We start from the raw sequence: 26,139 nt of genomic DNA on the forward strand, positions 1-26,139 counted from the left end.
TTAAGAACAATCTTCCAGGAAAGATTATCTGACATGGGGCTTCCCAAGAAAAAGACAAAAGTGCAAACAGGAAAATGCAAGGAGCAGTAAGGGGAGCTCTTGAGAGAGCAGAGGAAAACACACGGTGGTGCTGCCTAAGGCAAAACCGAGGAGAAAGGTGGAAGGCAGTGTGGGTGTCACTGCACGCTGTATCTCACTGGGCATGATTTCATACAAAACTGTTCTCCAAATTCCTACTCAAATAAAACCGTGCTGGCCACACCCTGCCTGTGTCCTCCCCTCTAAACAGAAACACGGATAAACCAGAGGAAAGATGAAGGAATGCTCAAACAGGGAGCCCAAAAAGCCCTCGGAAGAGGAACCACTGAAAGACTCAGAGAGAATGATCAGAGACCTGAGAATCATCATGAAATACAAGCTGAGGAGCTCTGGGAAAAAGCAGTGGACTGGGCGGCAGCAGACATCCTCCTCGAAGAGGGGCTGAGAGACACATCCAGCAAATTCTCCCGCTATGACCTCGGGGCAAAACTAGAAGCCAACCCAGATGATCTTAAGTTCCTTTAAGCTGCATCATTTTATCATTTCAGAGTAGATCACTGGAGAGGAGAATGTGCCACTTACAGTTAATATCTACATCTCGGCTTAACTGCATCATTCTCTTTCCACAGGAGGAAGAATGGGGGAAAAATTATAAGTAACAATCTGACTCAACAACTTTTAACAAAGCTGTACAATAATGAAAGTGTCTCCCCAGATATCAAGTGGAAGTAACCCAGAAGGTGCTGAAGACCTTCGAACCCCAAGATCCTTGAGTTCCAACTGATTCTTCAGATCCAGTTGACCAGATGCCTGTGCCCCAAGGTCCCTTCCCCTTGTCTCACAGGTGCAAATCCTGTGATGTTGTAACATCTGAATCTTGTTCATCTCATATGCTATCCTCAACGTTACTGTTTCAAATAGGACTTAAGAAAGCTTTGTGAAATTGATGAAAAGGCTACAGATAATCTTGTAATAATGTTGATTCTGAGTGGATAGATAGATTCTATCTCAAAGAATCTTCCCAGTAACCCTACGAGAAATGTGTTTTCATTTTACAAATAAGGGAGCTCAGGGCCATGGGGGTTAAGGGCTTTGCCCAAGAGGACTTAGCTAGTAAGAGGCAGAGTCTAAGCTTGAAAACTGCTTTGAATAACTTTTTTTCTTTTTAATCTGAAAGGCAGAGTTGGAAGGAGGAAGAGAGAGAGAAAGAGAGAGGTCTTTCATCCAATGTTTCACTCCCCAAATGGCAGGGTTGGGCCAGGCCAAAACCAGGAACTAGGAGCCTCTCCTGTGTCTCCCACGTGGGTGCAGGGGCCCAAGGACTTGGGCCATCCTCTGCTACTTTCCCAAGCATATAAGGAGGGAGGTAGATCAGAAAGTGCAGCAGCCAGGACTTCAACGAGTGCCCATTTGGGATGCCGACACTGCAGGAGACAACTTTACGCACTGCACCACAACGCCAAATCCTCGTTAACTTTTTTTCCCCCAGAAACCTTTTATTTAAGAAATACAAACTTCATATTTTTCATAAATACAATTAGGAATACAGTGATTCTTCCCACCATACTCACCCTCCCACACACACTCCCACTCCTCTTCCTCCTCTCTCTCCTATTCCCTCTATTTTACTAAGATCTATTTTCAATTAACTTAATGCACATACAGTTAACTCCATACTAAGCAGGGTTTAATAAATTGTACGAAAAATAAAACTTGCTCAACAGTCAAGACGAGGGCTGTTCAAAATCATTGCATCTTACTTGTTAATTTCACTTCTACGGATTACCTTTCAGGTGTTCTAGTAGTTAACTCTTGAAACCTCCACTCTTAACTGCCATGCTCTGCCACAGTGATTCTTTTACGAGTAGTCTCCAGAAAAGCAGCTACACATTACTAAGGAACTTATCAGAAACGCAAAGTCACACACACTGTGAATCAGAAACTTGGGGGGCAGCACCCGGAAGCATGCATGCTAAGAAGCTCCCAGGTAATTCTAGTGCTTACTGAAGTGGGAGACCGACTGCTCTACTGAACTGGTGATGATCTGCCTGCAAGGCTATCTCCCACTCATTTAACCAGCTTTGTTCTTCTAACTTGAATTCAGCCAGTGCCCTGTGTCCACTGAAGACGGCCCGTCCAGAGAGGGTGTTTCCTGGGATTCCACCCGCTGCACTGCGGCTTCCAGCCACGCCTCCACGACTTTCCCAGAATCCTTCATTCCAGTACCAACTGACCCTCTGCCACTCCTGACTCCTTCAAGTCCTAGGTCAAAGGCCTTGTCTCATTCAGCCAGCCGCATGGAGCCCCATGCCACCCTCAGGGTCGAGGACACAATGTCACACCAGAAGCAAACACCAGGGGTACACGAGCATACAGTGCTTGGACAGGAGCCTAACAACCTCAGAGAATCCAGGCTTTCTTCCCAGTCTTACATAATCCCCTAGAGAGCAAAGGCAGCCTCTCACTCATGTTAACAGGTACGGAAGGATTCTGTATGCTCCTTAACCTTTCCTCAAGGCAGACAGAGACCTCTCAGGTGTGGAAAGGTTTCCTTTTCCGTCCCTGAAACAGGAAGGACGACCTCCTGTCAACCTGGGGAAAGGATTACAGAGCGGCTGCTTCAGAACGAAAGTGGGGAAAGAGGAACACGCACGCCTCCTGGGTGTGGCTCGGTGGTTAGATGTGCACTGCTCCAAAGACACCTCACAGTCCCCTAGAGCCTCTCTGCACCAAAAAATACTCCACAGCTGCCCAGTCAAAAGGGTTAGGAGCCTGCCTCACGTGCATACTTCTTTAAAAAGGAAAATAACTCCACTTGATTTTGCGTTATGAACACATCTCCGGGAACAGCGTTTCCAATATGGCATAGTCAATAGCAGTTATCAGAGCTTCCCTTGGTTTAAAAAATAAGATCCCTTTAGCTTCATTACTCACGCTGCCTAGAAAGTGACCTTGGTCTTTCCCCAGCTAATCTGGAGTCTGTGGCACTGTGCAACTCTGCAAATCAGTCTGTAATCTCTTTAGTATCTTCCTGCACGTGCGATTTTAAAGCTCAGTCACTGGCATGTTAAGTCGTCCTTTACCTCAAGGTCCCTGGAGATTTAGGGAGCTGCTAGCTACAAGGTCCTCACAGGTCAGCAGGGATAAACACCAGTGACATGGCCAATGGTGGATGGAACAGGATGGCTTCCCTACAGGTAGGCAGGAAGCGGCTTTGGTTGTGTGGAAATGCAGCGAGAGAGACACGACCTTACTTCACGTGTGCCTGAGCACATTCCCACCAAAGGTAACACGGGCACGTTTCCCCTGGAAGCCTTGAGGAAATAGAGTTCCTGGGCTGGACTAACACGCTCCGCTGTTATTAATCAAGGGCGCTCTCGGTGTCTGGCTCCATAATCAGTGCTTTATTACACCTGCTTTGCTGTCCCTGCTTCAGTAGAGCGAGGTGAATGGATCACACTTAACATTCATTCTTATACAATCATAGAAACATGGACATCGGGGCTGGCACTGTGGCTCAGAGGGTTAACGCCCTGGCCTGAAGCGCTGGCATCCCATATGGGCGCTGGTTCTAGTCCCGGCTGCTCCACATTCAGTCCAACTCTCTGCTGTAGCCTGGGAAAGCAGCAGAAGATGGCCCAAGTCCTTGGGCCCCTGCACCCACATGGGAGACCAGGAAGAAAATCCTGGCTCCTGGCTTCGGATCGGCACAACTCTGGCTGCTGCAGCCATCTGGGGAGTGAACCAGCAGATGGAAGACCTCTCTCTCTGTCTCTACCTCTCTCTGTAACTCTTTCAAATAAATAAAATAAAATAAAAAAAGAAAAGAAAAAGAAACATGGACATCGATTACCCCTCTCCTCCAAACCAATCTCTCTAAGGCCTATCCAAGGCCCCCAGTGCTCAGGAGGACAGGCAGGTCAAGGGACCTGGGCCTATCATATCACTCATACACTGTGTTCTACTAGTGAAACCCTTATTTGAACATCATGTCCCATAACGTTCAAGTAAAAACTAGAAAGATTTAACAGAAGAAAAGGAAGAAAAAGAAAAAAGGCACTAAAATAACATCCCCTGCACATTTCAGTAACTCAGGATGCAAAACAAAAGCCTAAGATGTGCTAAAGGAAACGAGTTTTATCTTCCTTCCTTCCCTTCTTCATTTACTCAGCTACTCAACATTAACAGAGGACAACATATGCCAGGCAGTATCTAACAAATGTCAACCAGCTCCATGTGTCCTCCCCAACGGCCCCCAGCCAAAAAAAAAAAAAAAAAGGAGGAAATGGACTCAAAAGAAAGAAGAATATAATTTTGCTGACATGGGCAAAAACGCCAGGTGATTAAATTACTGGAACATTCTTCCAAGGAAGACTCTGAGTCAGACAACGGCGAGCAATGCTAAGTCCTGAGCCATCTGGTCAAGCACCTATCAGTATGGAAGCCACGGTCAACACCTCTCCAGGCCCTCCCCTCTGCGGCTGGGAACTGCACCTGCACCCACAGCAGGGGTGGAACACAGACTGACCTCTGCGGAGTGCCTTCCCTAGCCTGTATCAAAAAGCCACTAAGACTCTAATTATTAACAAACAAACAGAGTCCTCCGTGGAGGTAAAAATGAACACTTTATAAGTTTGTACAGGCCTTGCACTAGGTTTTTGGTGCATTCTGACTCAATCTCTCACTTGAGATACTGTGAAACTCATTCACAATCTTATGAATAAAAAGGATTAAATCAAAAGGTAGTGGGTTTACCACAAATTTTCATGCAAACACCTAATACTGCTTATTCAAAATATAGATATTGATGAGGTGGGTACTTGGCCTGGTGGGCAGAACACCCCTGTTCCATACTGAAACACCTGGGTGCAAACCTCAGCTCTGACTGGGATCCACTTCCTGCCAATGAGCAGCCTGGGAGGCAGCAGTGATGGCACAAATACCTGGGTCCCTGACACCCACACAGAAGACCTGGATGCGTTCCCAGCTCCTAGCTTGGGCCCCTAGCTGTTTTAGCCACTTAGAGGGTAAACCAGTCGCTTTCTCTCTCTCTCTCTCCCCCCACCTCTCAAATAAGTAAATTTTTAAAAGATAGATGGCCAGATGGCAGATGACTTTACTGCTATGGCTTGGGGACAGTTTGTCCCACAAAGGTTCATGTGTTGGGAGCTTTGTCCTCAAAGTGGCAATGTTGACAGGTGGTATGGAACCTTTAAGAGGTGGGGCTTACTGGGAAGTGACAAGGGCACTGCCCTTGGAAGGAACTGTCACTCTCATGGGGCCCTGGTTAGTTGTACTGAATGTGTTATTACACAACAGTGAGCTGGTCCCTCCGAATCTCTCTGACTTGCTGTCTCACATGTGCTTGCTTATTTATTTATTTATTTATTTTTGACAGGCAGAGTGGACAGTGAGAGAGAGAGACAGAGAGAAAGGTCTTCCTTTGCCGTTGGTTCACCCTCCAATGGCCGCCGCGGTCGGCGCGCTGCGGCCGGCGCACCGCGCTGATCCGATGGCAGGAGCCAGGTACTTCTCCTGGTCTCCCATGGGGTGCAGGGCCCAAGCACTTGGGCCATCCTCCACTGCACTCCCTGGCCACAGCAGAGAGCTGGCCTGGAAGAGGGGCAACCGGGACAGAATCCGGCGCCCCGACCGGGACTAGAACCCGGTGTGCCGGCGCCGCTAGGCGGAGGATTAGCCTAGTGAGCCGGGGCGCCAGCCTCACATGTGCTCTTTCTTTCCTCTCACCCACTGCCCTGCCATGATGCCATCCGCCAATCTGGCACAGCCAGCAGGCCCACAGCAGAACAAGTACCACACTATCTGCACTTCTAGTCTCATGAGCTGTGCACTCAGCATTGGACATTCTGTTATAGTAATGGAAGATGGACTAACACGTGTACCAAATATGAAACAGTTTTCAGTGGTTAGTTTAACTCACCCTTGCCATATCCACCAAGAAGTTCTCGAATAATTTCCAAATGTGGTTGCTGGTGTAGATTTCTTTCATTTCCACTTCAGTGTCAACGTAACAGTGATTAACAAAATTCACATAGGCAATTTTAACCTGTGCAAGTTTCAAACATAAAAAAAGTTTTATTTTTCATTTTCAAATGTCAATTACGAAAGGTTAAATAATATCTGTGTTAGTTCCTATAGGAGATTAGAGCATATTTTATGTCATGTTATAAATCCAGATAGAACTCCCATTTCCCTTGTTTTGCTAAAATCATCCACCTCCAATTCAGGGTAAACACAGGACCTCGTACTCCATGTCCCCGGCCTCGGGATTACTGTGAGAAAGCGCACTTTACTCAAACCACACCTACTGCACTCAAACACTAGAAGTCAAAAGTACTCTTCTGGCACAGGTGCTGCGGCACCGTGGGTTAAGCCACTGCTTGCCCCATCAGTACCCCACACCAGAGTGCTGGTTTGAGTCCCAGCTGCTTGGTTTTCAATCCAGCTCTCTCCTAATGTGTCCGGGAAAGCAGTGGATGATGGTCCAAGTGTTTGGGTCGCTGCATCTTTGTGAGAGACATAGATAAAGCTGGCTCCTGGCTTTGTCCTGGCTCAGCCCTAGGTGTTGCAGTCATTTGGGAAGTGAACCAGTAGATGGAACTCACTATCTCTCTCTGCCTTTCAAATAAATAAACCTTTTAAAAACCTATTTAAATTACTATTTCCAAGAAGAAATAGGCTAACGGTTTACCAGAAGAACTGTGTTGCTTTAAGATGTAGATGGGGAAAAATTACTTTCCAGAAAGAGCAACACCCCTCATAAAAGGCTAGGATGAGTTGCACTGACAAATACCATTTCTAAATGCATGGGGAAGTAGGTTTTGGTTTTACTTTTCTTTGATTCTCTTTTTCATTATGAAAACCTGATGAATGCTACAAATATCTCCGGAAAAACACATATACATAAAAATACTTTAAGTAATTACGGGAGATTCAAGGACTCCCAGTGATATCCAAAAGGAACCTGAGGCCACTTTTCATGCCCTTGGTGCCACTAGCAGTGGCACAGTGCCTGTGCCAAGGATGATCACAGGGCAGAAGAGACATCTGAGCCATCTAGGGCGTTACCACAATCATGCTGACAACAACTGTCCTATCTGTACATACGATCATTCTTTTACTTTACAGATGTGGAAATTAATGATCAGGAAAGTTAAGTAGGTGTGGGCACTTAGCCTAGTGGTTAAGATGCCTGTGTTCCACATCAGACTGCCTGTGTTCACGTCATGCCTCCTGCTCCTGACTTCAGCTTCCTGCTAATGCAACCCATGGGAGGCACAAGGGATGGCTCAAATAATAGGTTCCTGCCGCCCATATGGGAGATCTACACTGAGTTGCTAGTTCCCACCTGTGGCCCTGATGCAGCCCCAGCCATCTCAGACATCTGGGGGAGTGAATCAGAAAATAGGAGAACTCTAAGCCGGCGCCGCGGCTCACTAGGCTAATCCTCCGCCTTGCGGCGCCGGCACACCGGGTTCTAGTCCCGGTCGGGGTGCCGGATTCTGTCCCGGTTGCCCCTCTTCCAGGCCAGCTCTCTGCTGTGGCCAGGGAGTGCAGTGGAGGATGGCCCAGGTGCTTGGGCCCTGCACCCCATGGGAGACCAGGAAAAGCACCTGGCTCCTGGCTCCTGCCATCGGATCAGCGTGGTGCGCCTGCCGCAGCGCGCCGACCGCGGCGGCCATTGGAGGGTGAACCAACGGCAAAGGAAGACCTTTCTCTCTGTCTCTCTCTCTCACTGTCCACTCTGCCTGTCAAAAAAAAAAAAAAAAATAGGAGAACTCTCCCTCTCCCCCCCTGCTTTCCTCCCTGGCTCCTTCCCTTCATCTCAAACTTTTCTTCAAAGGAAAATTAAGTAATTTGTTGGAATCAGTCATCTGACTAGAAAAAAACAGTCAGGATTCTGATTCCTTTGTTCATTCATTCATTCAAAACGTGTTTGTTGAGTGTATCCTCCAGCTCAAAATCTTGCAGAAGTGAATGAGGGCTACAGACATGTGTGAACTGAAAACAAATGCAAAGGTCAAATGCTAAACAACAGACTCTCAAAGACTCTCAGAGGGAGGCCAAGAGAAGTGTGCCCTGAAGTCTGCCCTGAGGAAGACAGACCCTCAGGAAGGCTTCGCTCAGGCATGAAGTGAGACTCTTTGGTAACTCAGCTGACACAGAGGTGGAGGAACTGCAGGTGGGAAGAGGCACAGTCTGGACCATGATCTCAAATGAGGGCAGAACCCATGGATTCTGTCACCATACCACAGCTCCCATTTTTGTCATCTGATTTCAAACCTAGGCAAGAGGTACCCTTGAGCTGAGCTACCAACAATCCCACAAAACTCCACATAATTTCCAGTCCATCACTACCTGAACCTTTTTAAGTTACTGTGATTTGAAATGTTTGGTTTTACATCATGGCCAGCGAACCACACATTTACGCACTTTGCAATGATACCCCACAACAGTAGGGGAAAAAAGAAAATGTGCGTTCCTGGAAGCCTCATGAACAGATTCTTGTTGGCAGACAACCAGCTTCTACTGAGGCTTCTTTCCTCACCATCAGAGCCAAACCAGGACAGATGGCTAAAGAGGATGCGTGAACAAAGCAGAACAGGTGTGCATACTGCCAAGCACAGAGGCCTCTACTCCATAAAGCAAAGTAAAACCTACAGAGTACGACACCTGGCCTTGAGGCACTGTCATAGCCTCTCCTGTCAACCATCATAAATCATTAATGAAGCACCGACTCTATGCTCTAGAACATTCTAGCTTGCTAGTGAGCCTTTCCCTCTGATCCCACTGCCAAGTGCAGAATTTCAGAGCTTCCAGGAAACGAGCGGCAGTAGTGATTTTCCAACAGTTTATCCTCTTCCATAACTTCTTGTAGAACTAAGAAGCAGACCATATGATTTTAGATTTTCCAAATCGCAAGGCTAAATAGGATTTCTTGGCTAAATCTACGATCTCACGATAAGCATCAGTATGGGAGACTTCTGGCACTTAGAGGGACTTCAAACGTTCATAACCACTCTCCAACAGCTCGGCCCTTGTGCGGCTCACCTCAGGGATGCAGTCATCGTGGGTCACCACCCTGACTATGTCGTCCAGGGGCAGCAGGGAGTTACACTTGATTTCCGTGTACACGTTCTTCCCCTCCGTGCACGCCGCCAGCAACTCCACAAGTGTGATGTGGTAGGCTAAGGGGCCGCTGTCATCCCCTCGGTCTCTCTCGGAACACATCATGTGGAGAAGGCTGGGAAACGATGCTCTGTCGTTGTAAAATATCAGCACATCTTCACCACCGTTGATCAGCTGCAAGGACAACACGAGAGCCCACATAGCAACCCCCATGTTCTTCCTGGCCGCTAGTTCCGGAGGCCTAATCCGGCTGGAAAAGCACAGACAATACTGCAGAAGCAGAAGGAGCCAAGGCAGAGTGGTGAAGACGGTACAGTTGTGTGCCAAAGTGATCAGTTATGAATGGCACCAAAGCCAGCTGGGGAGATACGGGAACAGCAGATGGGGCACGAATCAAACGACACCGAAGATAGTAAACTGTCACACACTGAAATTAAACCTGTAAAAGAACAAAGTTCTTTCCCTCGATTTCAGATGGAACACTCCACTGCCACAGCACCAGAGGTCTCCCAAGTCTAATTTTACTAAAGCGGAAAATATTATCCCCGTGGCTTCAACGGACACTAAATAGGAAAGCAAGAACAACTCTCTAAACATCTGGAAAGTTCCATGTGTCACAGTAGTGAATGAATATAAAAGTAAAGATGAGAGAAACTAGGAAGAAAAGAATACTTCAAAAATGGGAGAGACAAACAAATTAGTATAAAGGTACATTTAGGACATAAATTTTACTTCATATTTTGTTTCCATAACTTCAGGAGGGAATCTGAGCACGTGCAATTGTACTGTTCAAAGTCATAATGCATCACTGTCAACCTATTATCAGTACCAATTTTCTAACCCTAATGCAAGATAATCAGGTGGGTAACATGTATATATATTTTTCTCTATTTATTAACTTGATAAGCCAATTAACTAGCATACTTTGAAAGTTTTGTTGAAAAGAATGTGTATCTGTCAAAACATATATTATGTATAGGGATACTATAATATTCTACACACTTCTTTACACATGAAACACTCTGTCTGGAATGTGTCACAGAACTGGCTTCAATACTGCTGCTTTCCCATTCTACCTCCTCTACCTCGCAATCATAATTCACAGTTAGACTAGCTCCCACATTTCTAGGCAATGAAGAATATCAATATAAACGTAAACAAGAAAAAGGTATATTTTACAAGATCAAAACGTTCACTGACATCTTAACTGACAATTTACATAAAAAATTCAAGACTTTAAGATAAATTAAAAAATTTCTATGTGGCAGGAGGGACTCATATTGAATCCACATGGAAATACCTGCCATTCCCAAATTAAAGGAATACAGTTATAACAAGGCCCCTGACCATTATAGTCCACGATAGAGCTATCTGGCAACATGCATGAAGTTGCCTTACAACCATCGAGACCAAGGGAAACCAGCAGATCACATGGCAGTGACAGCCCCGTGGGCTCTTGGAGCTGCCAGTTCTCCAAGGTATCTCACTTGGTTCCTAGCTAGTGCCTGGCTCATTATGTACATCTCCCTCGGTGTCAAACACCACAGCAAAAAGCGCAAAAGGGGGACTCTATTCATTCGTTTCTTAAAAACTTTCATTATTCAAACAAGTTCCTTATGTTGTAATAAATTGCTGATAAGTCGTTTTTATTAACTAGCCTGATTGTCTTCAGAGCCTTCTGCAAACAGTGTCAGAGAACAGCCATCCAAGATTTGAGAAACAGCAGTAAAGGCCCTGGTACAGCAGAGTTCACAATCAGTCTTTATTACTGAAATTTAAAATACAGAACTCTGTCACTTAAAACCATCAGATTTTACCTGCTATTTAACAAACACAAATTTGTGAAGTATCAAAAAGCAAAACGCAAACTCCTCAAAAATCATGAAATCAACTTATTTCATATGTTGCTTCACTAAGAATAAATCAAAATATTTTTGCAGTTAAATAGTGGTGTTTGAACTGAGTAATTTCCCAGACCTATGTCACTGGGTTTTTTCACCCCCAAATTAGCAGAAAATACATACTTGAGCATATTGTTTACATGGAGCTCATAAAACACAAACCAAGAACACACCTCTGTCATTACCATGTCCTGGCATTTCTTCACATATTTGCCGTCTGCTTTCACAATGGTCTGCAAGAACCTCAGGTACTCCACGTGGCGGCCATGTGTCTCAATGCAGTGCACAAAATGCTGCACTACTCTCTCGCTGATTTCATTGCACAGATGGTAATTGTTCATGAAGATGTGCCGCATGGTTTCTGCTTCAAGGAGCTGAACAGAGGAGCACGCCCTTAGAACCATCACAAGATCAGCCTTCCATTCTGCGGTACTTAGCCTAATTTCCCTGCCTGTGATTGGTTTCATATTTTATACAAAGCCATATTGAGTTTTCCATGCAAGTCTTCTACAAAATGCAATCAGATCATTCAGCACTAAAAGGAAACTGAACTCACAAAAGACTCCAAGTGGAGAAAAGAGCTTGTTATCACGAAGCGTGACATGTTGGCAACAGTATTCTTGAAATTAATTTATCTATTATTCAGCTAGCTCTTCCTTAAGCACTGCTTGAACATATTTGTCAGACCAGAGTTAATTCCACCTTTGAGTTTTCCACATTTATCTTATTTACAGTATTATACAGTTAGTTCTTAGTTTTACCAGATCTTTTCCCTAACATGAAACTAAATACATATAAATGAAAATTCTTTACATCTAGAAGTCATATAATTTTTTAAGTTTCCTTTATAGAAATAAAAGATACTCATCTTTAGGGAGAGAATGAGATGACAAAGATGAATAAAATTCTATTCACTGCAGCTCCTAAAATTAAGTCGATGCACACTTTACAAGAAATATGAGGAGTCACACGAAATACATACGCCAGGAGTTAAAAACAAATGCAGGTGTTTATGAAGAAGAACTTGATTCTGTGGATTTCCTCGGCAGAAATTCTGCAGGAAGGTGTGGGCCAGAGTCATGACTTCGTTCATCTTCTCATCATTCTGCAAGCAGGGAGCAGCACATCACACACAGAAACAGACGCAGGAAGCAGCAGACACCACGAGGAGCAGGTTCCTCACCCTGCGTCCTCTGTGCCCCGATGCGCCTGCACCTCTCCACTGTCCTGCGTCCCTTCCCTGTGTTTTCTGGGTCTTTCCCACCTTCTTTTTCTTCTTCCTCCTTCGCTCTTTCTGCGTTTCAAGCCCACCGCTTCCTCCCAGTCCTTCTCAGAGTCTACTCCAGTTCCTACCTGGGCACCTTTGCTACACATTTTAAATTGCATCAAAATAAGACTTTCAAGAAAAAAGGAATTAAGGACCCACCTTTTCATAGGGTATTTGCAGGAGATCCAGCACCACCGAGTGAGCCCCCATGTTTTTCAGTAATCGCTGATGCTGATTCCGACACTTTTTATTCTGCACACACAGTTTACTTAGCCTAATCAAAATCTTTAAAAAAAAGAAATGTATTAAACATAATAAGTGATAACATTAAATATATAAGCAAAAATTATTTGTTGTGCAAACAGCCGTTGTCTATACCCTTGAGGAACAGCGGTTTTTCTACTTAGTACTTGTTGAGTTCAGGTAAACTGAAAGTAGTCATTGTAAATTTAAGAAAAATAATAAAGGAAGAGTGAGGGTTGGAGGGAAGGAAGAGGGTGGGATGGGAAGTATCATTATGTACTTAAAACTGTATATATGAAATACATGAAATTTGTTCCTTTTATATGAATAAAAGAAAACTTTAAAAAAGGAATAGAAAACAGAAACATAAATGAATAAAATAAAAACATTTCACTTCCACTGACCTCCTTAACAACTCGGTAGTTGTTGCGCTTATTGCTGTCAATCTGAGGTTTCTTTGTTCCATCCTGCACCGGGCTTAAAATGTTTGACTCCTAAAATAAACATAAATGCAAATTGTTTGCCATCAATCGTTCTACTATAAACTGACTTATTTTCCAACAGGTAATGTGATTCACAGTTCCTTTGGAATAAATTTATTATTCAACCCAGGTATTGTGGCACACTGGCTTAGGCTACCACATGAGAGACATGTGCATCCCACATCAGAGTGCCAATCTGGGTCCCAATTACTTCTCTTGCAGCTTCCTGTTAATGTATAGTAGCAAATGCAGTAGCAAAGCACTTGGGCCCCTACTATCTACTTGGGAGACCCAGATGGAGTTCTGGGATCCTGAATTTGGCCTGCTCAGTCCTAGCCATTGTGGGCATTTGGGGAGTGAAGCAGTAGATTGAAAATCGAGTGATCAACTGATCACACACGCTTACTCCCTCCCTCTCTCTGCCTTTCAAATAAATAAATTTTTTTAAGTATCTTGATTTGAGTGAACCACACATTCATTACTTTATAATTAGAACTACAACATAAATGGCATTAATAATTAATAATAATCAATGAGGTAAATTTTAAAGCCAAAGTTGTTACACATACTAATACTGTGTATATATAGTATATATATACATACCCAACATATAATAGTTTTATATTGTCTATATGAGAAGTAAAAATTCAAAGCACTAAAGAAGTAATTTTATTATCAGGAATGAACTGCAGGAAATGAACAGCAGCGTGCATTTCAGGGAAGGCAGGGAAGAACAACTTAACCCAGGTTACCATGACATCTGTAAGAGTCACCAGTTGGGATCAACAAGCATGTACAGAGCCATGAAAATGAAGAAAATTTAAAAATCACAGTTGATATTACTAAATCAGAAAAGTTCATTAAGAAGACCTACAACACCAAAAAGACTCAATTACAGCAAGCATTATCTGTAGACCACAATTAAAAGCCAGTGTAGGAATTGTACATGTTTTAGATATCAACTCCTAAAGTCACGAAATGAAAATAAAATAAAATGCAATTGCCAACAATTCTGATTAGAACGTTTATTAAGACTTAATGCATGCCTGGTACTAGACTATGGTATGTAAGTCTCATCAGAGCATTACAGTCTACCTAAAAAATTAAGGAGAGAGACGAAAAAGATTTGAACTCAGCAGAGTCCAATTCAGGAGAGAGAGAGAACAGCTACAGCTTTAGACAGCTTCATGTGAAGGAGAGGAAGTCTAAGCCAAGGTCTTCAAAGAGGAAAACAGAATAAAAGGTGCAAGGCTGGGTAGAATGAGGCTTGTCAGGTGAGGAAAATGTCCACTTAGCTGCAGGTGCTACAGCGAGAACTGGCGTAACAGAGCACACATTCAGTGAGGCAGTTGAGACTGCACTTGGGATGCCGGCATTCCAAGTGTCTGGGTTCAAATCTCAGCTCTACTTCCATCCATCTTCCTGGTAATGTGCGCCCTGGGAGGCAGCAGGTGATGGCCCAAGTTCTTGCCACCCACATGAGAGACTCAGATGGCGTTCCTGGCTTCTGGATTCAGCCTAGCACAGCCCCAGCAAGTGCAGACATTTAGGGAATGAACAAGCAGATAGGGGACTGCAATCTGTCTCTCCCTCTCTTTCAAATAAATAAAATAAATTTTTTTAAAAAAAGTAAACAAACAAGAACAGCATGAAGAATGCAACAAGTGACAGAGCGTGCCCCACAGACTGGGCAGGAGGATGCCAAGGGTCCAATACATCCCTGGTTTACAACAGGTACAAAATGGAACTTGCAATGAACATCGAGTTCAATTTGGGTGAAAAAAAACTATATTGCTGGTGTTGGGTTCTTATAAAAGATCCCAGTCCAGGCTCAGGAAAAAGTCACAGAGATACATGAGGCCAAGCAACATGATTTCACTGTTCCCAAGTGGTTTTTCCGGGACAAGTCACAAAATCAATGCAAAACAAAAGGACTTTCGTACCGTGCCAAACAATTCTGATGAAAGATGTGAGGCTGCAGTTTTCTGACCAGTTCTGAGCCAGCTCCACGCCCCTCTCCTGCTTCTCCCCTAGCAACTACTGTCTCAAGGCCCCCTGTTCGAACTCCACCCTAGCAGTGACCTCCTCTCCCATTTCCTGAGCAGATGGAAGCTCTTGTATCAGACCTGAAAATTCCCAGTATCATCCACAACCTATCTTTCTTCCCTCCTGGGTCTCAGAGAACGATGGATTTTGTGAATTCTACCTCACCTGCCCCTCTCCCTATTCACTCTCCTTTCTTATGCAAAAGTAGTCGCTACCATCTACTGACTCTCTCATACCTTTAAAAACACAGAAGGTAGAGGCTACACGAGCACTTTCAGGGACACTGCCCCAGAAGGGAAGTCATCTTGGCATCTCTGACTATTGCTCCCGCTAACGACCTCAAAACAAGAATCTACACCTCACTCTACTGAAATTGCTTTATGTGCCAATGACTCGCTGTTACCAAACTCCCTCAGCACTGAGTCTGTGCTGAAGTTTGTTTCATCATGACATGATGATCTTTAGGGTTACCATCTACCTTTCTGTCCTCCTGTGTCTCCCTCAGGAGAACTGGAACTCCCACAAAGTAAAAGATGCCAATACTGAGCACATCAAATTACAACTCTGGTGGATTTCAGGGCTGCGACACCCACCTATCGTAATGAACACCAGGAGGGAAATGGAAGCGGTCCAGCCTCCACTCCAGGGAAATAAAAGGAAGCGAACCCTCAAAAGTTGTAAAAGAAAATGCAAAACTATGTCTGCAAGGGAAGCCGGCCTAGAAGAGGGAAGGCAGTGAGATCAATGGAAACCATCGAGAGGGAAAGAGACCGGAGGTCAGAGAATGAGACAAACAGGACTTCTCCCAGATAGCAAAAATAATTTATTGATGAGAAGGAGAAATCGCAAAAACTAGAAGTATAGTTAAATTTCCTTTTTCTGATCACAAAGGAGGAGAGTGAAATTTTTAAAAGGCCATTTCCTTTTTTTTTTTCTGGAAGAGACAAAATGTCAAAGTAAACCAACTATGCTCCACAAACCAGGATTCACATATTCCCAAGTCTCAAGACTGACAAAGTCCCTTCAATGGAAAAGAGACCCTTCCGATGTGGGCCAGCTTTGAAGGAAGCAGTTAAAAATACAGGTAGCTCTGGGTGAGCCTGTTTTTCAACAGCAACCTGGAGACAAAGCTACTGTCTTTATTCAGGAAAGCTAATGTTGGGCAAAATGTATGATGTTAGAAAAAACCAAGCTCTTCAGTTCAACTCAGCACAAGATACAGACAAAGGTAAACTCTGCAAGTGGGAATTACAGAGAAATATGATTTTAATTTCAAATTGCCAGCAGTCAACGAAAGGAGGCAGCACCAGCAAATTCAATTTTAAAAAAAACCTATGAATTTCAGAGAATAATTCAATGGAATTAGACTTAACAAAAGTATTAACCCACAGAACATCTGGATGATTCCAATTACTGATCAAGGGAATTTAATATGTAAACCATATAAATACAGTTAGGCTCTGTTTCCATACGCCGATGCCGGAATGTGCTAAATAAGGTATTGAAGCAATGTCTCCTATTATTTATACCCTATACAAATTTAGTTCTGAGTTAGTGGAAAAATCCACAAAACTTTGAAATTATTCTCATGATAAAATATCACAATCATGCAAAATGCAGAAGCAGGACTAAGGCAGAGTCCCAGAACTGAGCAAGACTCAGGGGTGGGGGATGGGGTGGGGGTGGACATGGTTAACACTGAGAAGACTGCCAAGCTTATAATAATCCAAAAGGACTTACACTTGATTGTAATTGCTTTCTATCATCTGGACAACCTGAATTTACTTCCCCTAATGGACAACGGGAAACAGCTTAGTTAAGTGATTTTACAAAAATGGCTATATTTTTAATTACATAGTTCATACCATAACACAAAGCAGTAGCAGGTTCAGCAACAAGAGAGCAAGCAGACTCTAGAAATTAGTTGAGCAGAGGATTCCAGGCAGACACAAAAAGAGTAAATACAGGTCTAAATATAGCTTCCTCCTCACCCTCCCAATTTTTTATTTTGCAATGCATCAGACAAGGAAACTTTTATACCAATATCAAAAATGATATAAGAAAATAATATCATAGGAGCTACAAGGGAAGTAAATATTGGCACCAATTACTGGAGATCCATCTCCTTAATTTAAGCAAGGGCAATTGTGCTTCAAAAATAGAACTTTCCAAATCCTACCACGTAGAGCTGCCCCCATCTGCAGCTGCATGACTGAAATAGCTCGGAGCATGCCTTCTACTTATTCCCACCCCTCTGAGGTCCACGGAGGACCTTCCTCAGCAAAGCTGTCAAGTCAGCACGCCTGCACAGCACTGTTCACCACCTGTACCCTCGACCCAACTCCTCAACCCAAGCAGTGATTCAGTTGCCAACCAGCCTCTCCCTCTGGTTTCAGAGGTCAAATGCCTTTTCTCTCTTCTCCACTTTCCTCCAAGACATGAGAAGAGCATCCAGGAAGAGAGATTTGGTGAGGCGGTCAGAACGCCACTTGGGACACCTGCATCACACACTGGTGTGCCAGGGTTCAAGTTTCGGCTCAGCTCCCAACACTAGCTCCTTGCCAACGTGCACACTGGAAGGCAACAGGTGATTTGCTTAAGTACTTGGGTTCCTGCCACCTATATGGGGGACGTGGATCATGGTTTCAGCTCAGTGCAGCCCTCGCTGTTGAAAGCACTTGGGAAGTGAAGCAATGGAGAGAATATCAATCTCTCCCAGTCAGTCAGTCTCTGTCTTTGCCTTTTCAACAAATTTTAAATAATAAATAAAAGCACAGGCCGGTATTGCGGCACAATGAGTAAAGCCACAGCCTTCAGTGCCAGCATCCCATATGGGCACCAGCTTAAGTCCCAGCTGCTACATTTCTGATCCAGCTCTCCGCTATGGCCTGGGAAAGCAGTAGTAAACGGCACAAGTCCTTGGGCCCCTGCATCCATCTGGGAGACCTGGAGGAAGCTCCTGGCTCTGGGCTTTGGATTGGCCCAGCTCCAGCCATTGCGGCCATTTGGGAAGTGAATCAGTGGATGGAAGACCTCTCTCGCTCTCTGCCTCTGCCTCCCTGTAACTCTGCCTTTCAAATAAATAAAAATTAATTCTTTAGGGGCCAGCGCCGTGGCTCACTTAGCTAATCCTCCGCCTGCAGCGCCAGCATCCCATATGGGCACCAGTTCTAGTCCTGGCTGCTCCTCTTCCAGGCCAGCTCTCTGCTGTGGCCAGGGAGTGCAGTGGAGGATGGCCCAAGTGCTTGGGCCCTGCACCCGCATGGGAGACCAGGAAGAAGCACCTGGCTCCTGGCTTCAGATCAGCATAGCTCTGGCCGAAGCGGCCATTTGGGGGGTGAACCAACGGAAGGAAGACCTTTCTCTCTGTCTCTCTCTCTCTCTCTCACTGTCTAACTCTGTCAAATAAAAGCAAAATTAATCCTTTAAAAAATAATCAATAAATAAAGGCATTTAGGAACCAGTCTTCTGTACTTGATTAGCCAAGCAGAATACAACTGAGTTGAGGATCCTCAGAGTGAAGGTTTCGCCTTCAGACAACCCCCTGGGGAGTGACGAGGTAAGGATACCTACCTCTACCTCCAAATCTAAGCGTTACGTCATATACCAGTCACCCACGAACAAACAAGAGGGCTGCCGAACCCAGTTACCTTAGATCTGCTTTCTGACCTCGCATGTGACGGCAGCCTGGACCACCTGGCCCCACAGCGGAGGCACCTGACGCTGTCTAGATTTGTACTAAGATCCACAGGGACTGAAGCTGCCTGGCAGGGAACTCCTCCAGGCACTCCTGCACTCAACCCAACCCCCTTCCTACGAGACAGTGAATACACATTCCTAACAGACCCCCAACCTGCTTGATATTTCCCTCCATGCCAAGACCAACACAGTCCTGGTGTCTTCTCACCTGCCTGGTGTCATTCCAGATCATGTTTGATGATATTGAATGTATCGTCCAACAAAATCCCCCAAGTCCCCTGTGCTCTTTCCACCTCTGTTGAACAAGGCATCAGAACCACGTGTGCCAGAGTGGTACCCTTCTCTTAGGGTAGTCTTAGGGAAAACTGAGAAGACCCTGATAGGTAAGTGCTTTCATGAGAATGCAACAGGAAGCCATTATCCTGCAGAAATGTGTCCCAGAAACTTCCCGATGCAGCTCGAGAGGTGGCTGTGAACTCATCAGCATTTCCTCAAAGGCAGAAAGGATGAGCGGCCCTTGAGTCAGGGAGCACAGGTGACAACCAAGTCCCGTATAGAAGTGGAAATGGTTCTGTGATCAGGCCCTCAGGGATGGACTCTGAAACCCAACGCATGCGTGCAGACAGCTTCCCTGCCACGACCTCATCATGGCACGTGCACACAGCGGGGAGAAGCGGGCTGGGCACGCAGAATGTGAGCGGCAGGAACTAGCACCTTCTCTCAGACTCGCTTTTCACCCAGCAAGCCTAGCAGATGGCGTGACGCCTGAAGAAGCAACAAACGTACACTCTGACTTGAATGCATCAATGCCTATTATTTTCTTATCAGCCACTTGCTGAGGAAAAGAAACCCTAAGATCTTGGATTCTCCACCCACAACTTGTGTTGAATTAAGGAACAAATGGGGACAGACATGGTAGCAAAGCAGTTAAGCCGCTGCATGGGACACCCACTCCCCATACTGGCATGCAGATCCTAGCTCTAGAGCCAATTCCAGCTCCCTGCTAATGCACACCCCGGGAGGCAGCAAGTACCTGTGTCCCTGCCACCCAGGTAGGAGACCCAGACAGAGTCCCAGCCTGCTGGCTTGGGCCTAGCCCAGCTGTGGCTATTGTAGGCATGTGGAAAATGAACAGGCAGATTTAATTTTCTCATTCTCTCTCTCTTATGTGTGTGTGTCTCTCTCTCTTTCTCTCATCCCGCTTCTCAATTAAGTGTGGTGGTGGTGGGGCAACAAACAGAAAAGTAAGAAAGAGAGGGATAGTAACTACTTTATAATATACAGGAAAATTCTAAGTTTACAACAAAATAGTATTGATTTTAAAAACAGGCTATGAGGGGCCGGCATTGTGGCATAGCAGGTAAAGCCTCTGCCTGCAATGCCGGCATCCCATATGGGTACCCATTCAAGTCCCGGCCACTCCACTTCTGATCCAGCTCCCTGTCAAAGTGCTGGAAAGCCAGCAGAAGATGGCACAAGTCCTTGGGGCCCTGCACCTACATGGGAGACCCAGAAGTAGCCCCTGGTTCCTGGCTTCGTTCTTCGCTCAGTCCTGACTGTTGCAGCCATTTGATGAGTGAACTAGTGGATGAAGATCTCTCTCTCTCCCTGTAACTCTGCCTTTCAAGTCAATAAAATAAATCTTTAAAAAATATATATAGGTTGGCCGGTGCCGCGGCTCATTGGCTAATCCTCCGCCTAGCAGTGCCAGGATACCGGGTTCTAGTCCCGGTTGGGGCACCGGATTCTGTCCTGGCTGCTCCTCTTCCAGTCCAGCTCTCTGCTGTGGCCTGGGAGTGCAGTGGAGGATGGCCCAAGTGCTTGGGCCCTGCACCCACATGGGAGACCAGGAGAAGCACCTGGCTCCTGGCTTCGGATCAGCGTAGTGCGCCTGCCGCAGCGCACCAGCCGCAGCGGCCATTGGGGGGTGAACCAACGGAAAAGGAAGACCTTTCTGTCTCTCTCTCTCACTGTCCACTCTGTCAAAAAAAAATAAAAATTAAAATTAAAAAAAATATATATATAGGCCTAAGAAAGGAAAAGAGTATTACAGTGAAAGTAATCCAAATAACAAATTCAGGAAGCATAAGCATTACACTTAAGAATCTGCAGTATGGGGCCAGCATTGTAGCCCCGGTTAAGCTGCCACCTGGACACCAGCATCCCTTAGATGTGCCAATTTGAGTCCCAGCTGCTCTGCTTGGGAGACCTGGATGGAGTTCTAGGCTCCTGGCTTTGGCGTGGCCCAGCCATGGCCGTTGTCATTTTGGTAGGGAACCAGCAGATAGAAGCATGCTCGCTCTTGCTCACTCACTCTCTCTCTCTCTCCTTCCCTTCCTCTTACCCTCCCTCCAATTATGCTTTTCAAATAAATAAATATTTTTTAAAAAAAGAATTTTCAGAACAAGCAAACAGAATGAGTATGCATACAATAAGCATTACGGTAAAACCCCAATTGATTTTCCAGATGTGTCCGTGGAAGGGCTCACAGACTGACACTTGCCTGCAGCCATCACCTTCAGCGGACTTAGCTCAGACATAAGGACAGGGACATGTCATGTGACAGAAATAAGTATATGCAAAGTCTGGGACAAATATAGAGACAAGAAAGCAGATCCCACAGGAAATTTCAGGAAAGCACTTCCAAAACAAATAAATAAAAAACTATTTATGAGATTACCATGGTACCCCTCATAGGTCAGGCAAACAGCAAGACCCTGTCTCCAACACAGAGACTGTCTCTGCACTAGACAGTGCAGATTAGACTACACCAGCAGCTGTTTTCGGAGTCAGTGACTCAATCAGAAGTGTTGTTGAAGGAATAAGGGGGATGCAGGATTCTCTCCCCACAGTACAGAATCCAATGGCAGCACTTGGGCAAGTATACCTTGCTTTCAAGATGTGCTGGGGGCGGGGGGGATTGCTTGCTTCATCAAAGCAGTAAAGATCAGATGTAGTAGGCAGAGAACAGGACAGAGGTTCTGTTTTTAAAGAGGAACAGAGGTAGAGGTAACAGAAACACTATCAGGCAGAGAGGAAGTACCAAGAACAGAACAGAACAGAGAAAGCACAATACAAGATGGGATTAATTCATAAATAACTCAATACAACAACTAACACAGAGTATTTAACCAATTAAAATAGATCTGCGTACTAGTGTCTGAAAACACCTATAGTGAACATCAGTGCTAACAAAGACAAAAAACCTTAACATTCTCAGTTAAGTATAAACTCTCATAAGGAAATCCTGCGCAGAGGGCAGCCCTCGGCAGGGTAGGGACAGCCTTAACTGGGGAAAGGAAACAACTTGAGCATTAGCAAGAGAAGAGCATTTCTGGGCCCCCTCCTCCTCCTATCCTCCTGCCCCAGAGAACAAGACTGCGGCCTTTAAGGCTGCCATAGTTTCTTCTTCTTTTCATTAAATCTACTAGAGAGACAGACAGAGACACAGAGAGATCTGCTGTTTGCAGGTTCACTCCCTAAAATGCTACAATGCTAAGGTATGGGCCAGGCTGAAGCCAGGAGCCAGAATCCTGGAACTCCATCCAGGTCTCCTAGGTGGTGGCAGGGGACCAAGCGCTTTTGCCATCTTCTACTGCTTTCCCAGGCACATGAGCAGAGATCCGGACCGGAAACGAAGTAAGCAGAAGCCAAAGGGGCACTCACAGGATCTTAGCTCCAATGCCAATCCCATAGCTACTTCTTTTAGGGCGGGTTTAAGAGTGATCTCACTGATGGTCCCCACAACCTGCATCAGCATCAGGCAGTGCCCGCTGTTTAGAGGAACTGTGCAGGGACCTCAGCTACGGGACTCCTCCCGAGGGCTGAGCGAAACCACAGGAGCCCAGCAGGTGGACAGATCCTGGAAGGGAAGTACTATCCCACCCTACCCCTGTTCCAGCAGGAACAATGCTCAGTTAATTCACATCCACATGCCCACCAGACGGAAAACAAAAACAAATGCAGTAAAAGCACGCAAGTCTGAATCTAGAATTTAGAATGGATGGGGAGAACAAGAACCAACTAGAAAAACTGAAAAGGAAAAACCTAGCCCTTCAAGTAAAAACTAGACAGATAGTTTAAATATCAGACATTGGATCCATGACAGTCTAAGTCAATTTTTTCCAAAGAGGCTGGCAACCCTATACAGACAGATGGATGGAAATAAATATATTCACAGGTAGACACAGAAACGCAGAAGCAAAATCACCAGGACAAAAATGAACCACCACCCAAGTGGATGGTAAGAGTCAGAGCTTCTCTGAGGATCTCTGTGACACCCACCTGACCTGCTTCTTGGCCCTAACAAAGAGGTGGGGGACATGCAGGACAACCCTGATGTAACCCACTGGTTCCCTGAGTTAATCCCTCCTTCCTGTCTTTGGAAGTCAATGTATATTTGAATTTGCTGAATGAGTAACTGCTCCTGTGACCATGTCAACATGGTATTCTACCCTTGACGCTTTTAGAGATGATGGTACAGTCTTTTAAAGCCTCAATAAAGACAGATAATACAATATCTAATGGATCATAAATCTCACAGGCACCAGGGACACAATGGACTTACTAGATAAATTCATCCCACTCCTTTTTCTTTGTAAGAGATCAACTGCAGGAATGGGACAATTCAGGGTAAGCAGTAGCAAGCAAACTAACACAGATATACACAACTCACCATTGAGGGGGCCAAGAACACTTTTATGTTGCTGGAGAAACTTTTCATTACCAAAATGAAAGGGCATGCTAATGTTATCGGGTCTTCTGATAGCTAAGCAGGCACGAAGTTAGCCCATTATCAGCTGTTTTAAAACAATGCCAACAGCCCTGTGTTTAGAGCCTTTGTAAGACTTACTAAACAACAAAGGATTATTATTTGCATTGGCCTGCTAGAGTGCACGCTGCCTGCTACTGGCTGTTTCCATTGATGCTGTGATATATTTCACCCTGTTTACAATACACTGCCATTATCTTTGGCTGTCGGTTCATTGCACAAAATAGATTCTTGGGTGATGTGTAAGATGGTCACTTTGTCACGTCTCACTTTTTTTCCTTAATTAATCCATTATACAGGCGCCATTCTCATGGTTCTGTCTACCTGCATGCATTTCTACAGCCAACTGCCTAGCGCATGCTTTCCTAACTTCCCACCTGAACTTCTGGGAAAGGCCCTGCACTGGTCTCCACCTGAATCTCCTATTCTGAACCATCTGGATCCAGCCAGACTACATGTTCCAACAGACTACACTCACCTCTGAACCTAAGAACATTCAGAGGTTCCCAATATCCGGCATTTCAAATACAATTCATTTATCCTTGTTGAACTTTGCTTCTCTTGATAATATTCTTGAATACATTAAATAACTGCTCCTCGTCCTCAGAACAGTCCCGTGCTGTGAAGCCTTCCCCAAGTGGTCAGGCCTAGGCTGACCACCCTTTGCACTACATGTATCAGAGTCTAAGCCGCTATGTTATCAGGCCATCTTAGGAGCATTCATTTTACAGGTTCACTTTTTGAGGCTGAGAGCTATTTGTGTAATACTGGATTTGATTCTAGATATCAAACTTTAAAAAAGGAAACGAAAAAACTCAAGTATTGCAAAGGCAACAGAGAATGTTGGCAAAGGGACTGACACTACACTGGAAACAAAATGTTTGCAAGAAGGATGTGACTCTGGGGAAACGTGACAATTCATCAAACGAGGAGGCTCAGATGTGGTACGCACAGCCTCAAACCCAGAATTTGTGAATCAGAGGGACAGACTCTTGGGCTCAAATATAGAAGAGTTATCTGTTGTTAAGAATGCCAAATAGAATATGATGAGGGAGAATTCAGAAAACTCCCATTATCCAATATCTAAAAGTCACAGGTAAGCTATTTCAAGCTCCTTTTTTAGTAAGGAGGTCAGGAAAACAAGATAATACATACAAATTTCAGAACAATAACCAAGAACTGCATTTACTGCTTGCCCTGAGGGCTTTAGGCTACACCTGATAACCTAGAGACTGAGTTTTAATGTCACACATGCACACATGTGTACAAACATCCACACACAGCAATTAGGACACAAAGATTCCAAATAACATGAAAAGTCTGGCCAAAGACCCTGGCACAGAGCCAGGAACAACTAAAGGAGACACCACAGTGAGAAACAGGAAAAGAGGAAGAGCAAAGGGCACCTGTCTTGGCCTCGACCCTGCTCAAAGCCACAAAGGGGGCTTTCAAGTACTCTTCAAGTTCCTATGTGCAAAAATAAGCCTTCCTTTCACTCAAGATATCCAGGCAGAATTCCTGCCCCCCCCCCCAAATTGCGTTCACTACAGTCACAGAAGGTAGTATCCCCAAGTGTTTGACAGAAGCAGATTAACACTCTTGGGCCCCAAAGGAAGTCCACATATAAAGTCCCAAAAATTATGAATTCACGATAACAAATCATTCAGACCTAAGTAAACATACCCCAAGGACTTTTGCAAGAACAGCTAACATCTGGCACAGTGGTTGGGTCACCTCTTAGGACACTCACATCTCAGAAGGGAGTGCCTGATTCCAGTCCTGGCTCCTTGGGCAGGCATTGTGGCACAACAGGTTAAGCCTTCACTTGCCATGGCTGCCCGGGAAGGTAGCAGAAGACAGCTCAAGTAATTGGGTCCCTGTCACCCATCTGTGAGACCAGAATGGAGTTCCTGGCTCCTGGTTTCAGCCTGGTCCAAATCTGGTTGTTGCAGGCATTTGGGGAGTGAAGCAGTAGATGTGAAATCTCTCTACATATAACAAATAAAAGGAAAGTAAATAAAATTTTTAGAAAGAATATCTACCTTAAAACTGCAAGGCACCCTCCTATTAGAAAACAACTGGCTCTTAGATATAACCCTTTCCTAAGTACATTTCTGGGCTTACAGAAAACAAAGAACAAATCCAACACACCCAAACTCTCCATCTCTTGAAGGAAAAGGGAACCCTCAAACCAGATCACACAACTCCAACCTACAAGGCCACAGGATAAGTTTCCATGAAGGCAAATGCCAACACTGGCTCTGAAATCCAGAGACTAAGAAAGGTCTGTGTCAGTGTCAGGTTCAGGAGCTAGACCCAAAATTCCCCTCTTGAGACAGCAAAGTGTGGGAAGGAAGCAGCATGGGCTCAGTCTAACAGCGCCCCCTGGCAACAGGCTGAGGCAATCACAACTACTCTAAGGGGGAAAACAGCCCCTATTTCAGCCTCCAGGGTCTGAATCACAGACACAAGCTTAAAACCTACATGTGAGCTTTATTCCTAACAGGCAAAACTCAGAAAAAAACAAGATGCCTTTCAACA

The 26,139-nt window shown here is 45.0% G+C and overlaps 1 protein-coding gene across 2 annotated transcripts in view; it reads right to left on the minus strand.

The window, feature by feature from the left end:
* The window catches only part of ITPR2 (inositol 1,4,5-trisphosphate receptor type 2), a 536,947-nt gene that overhangs the window by 280,409 nt on the left and 230,399 nt on the right, over positions 1-26,139 (minus strand). For both annotated transcript variants that reach the window (XM_051850872.2, XM_051850873.2), the window contains 6 exons: positions 13,005-13,094; positions 12,517-12,642; positions 12,073-12,195; positions 11,264-11,464; positions 9,112-9,363; positions 5,981-6,106 (listed from right to left, as the gene is read on the minus strand). In XM_051850872.2, the coding sequence (XP_051706832.1) occupies positions 5,981-6,106; positions 9,112-9,363; positions 11,264-11,464; positions 12,073-12,195; positions 12,517-12,642; positions 13,005-13,094 (918 nt within the window). The remainder of the gene's footprint in view (positions 1-5,980; positions 6,107-9,111; positions 9,364-11,263; positions 11,465-12,072; positions 12,196-12,516; positions 12,643-13,004; positions 13,095-26,139) is intronic.

The sequence above is a fragment of the Oryctolagus cuniculus genome, chromosome 9, assembly GCF_964237555.1.
Source record: "Oryctolagus cuniculus chromosome 9, mOryCun1.1, whole genome shotgun sequence".
NCBI classification, from domain to species: Eukaryota; Metazoa; Chordata; class Mammalia; order Lagomorpha; family Leporidae; genus Oryctolagus; species Oryctolagus cuniculus.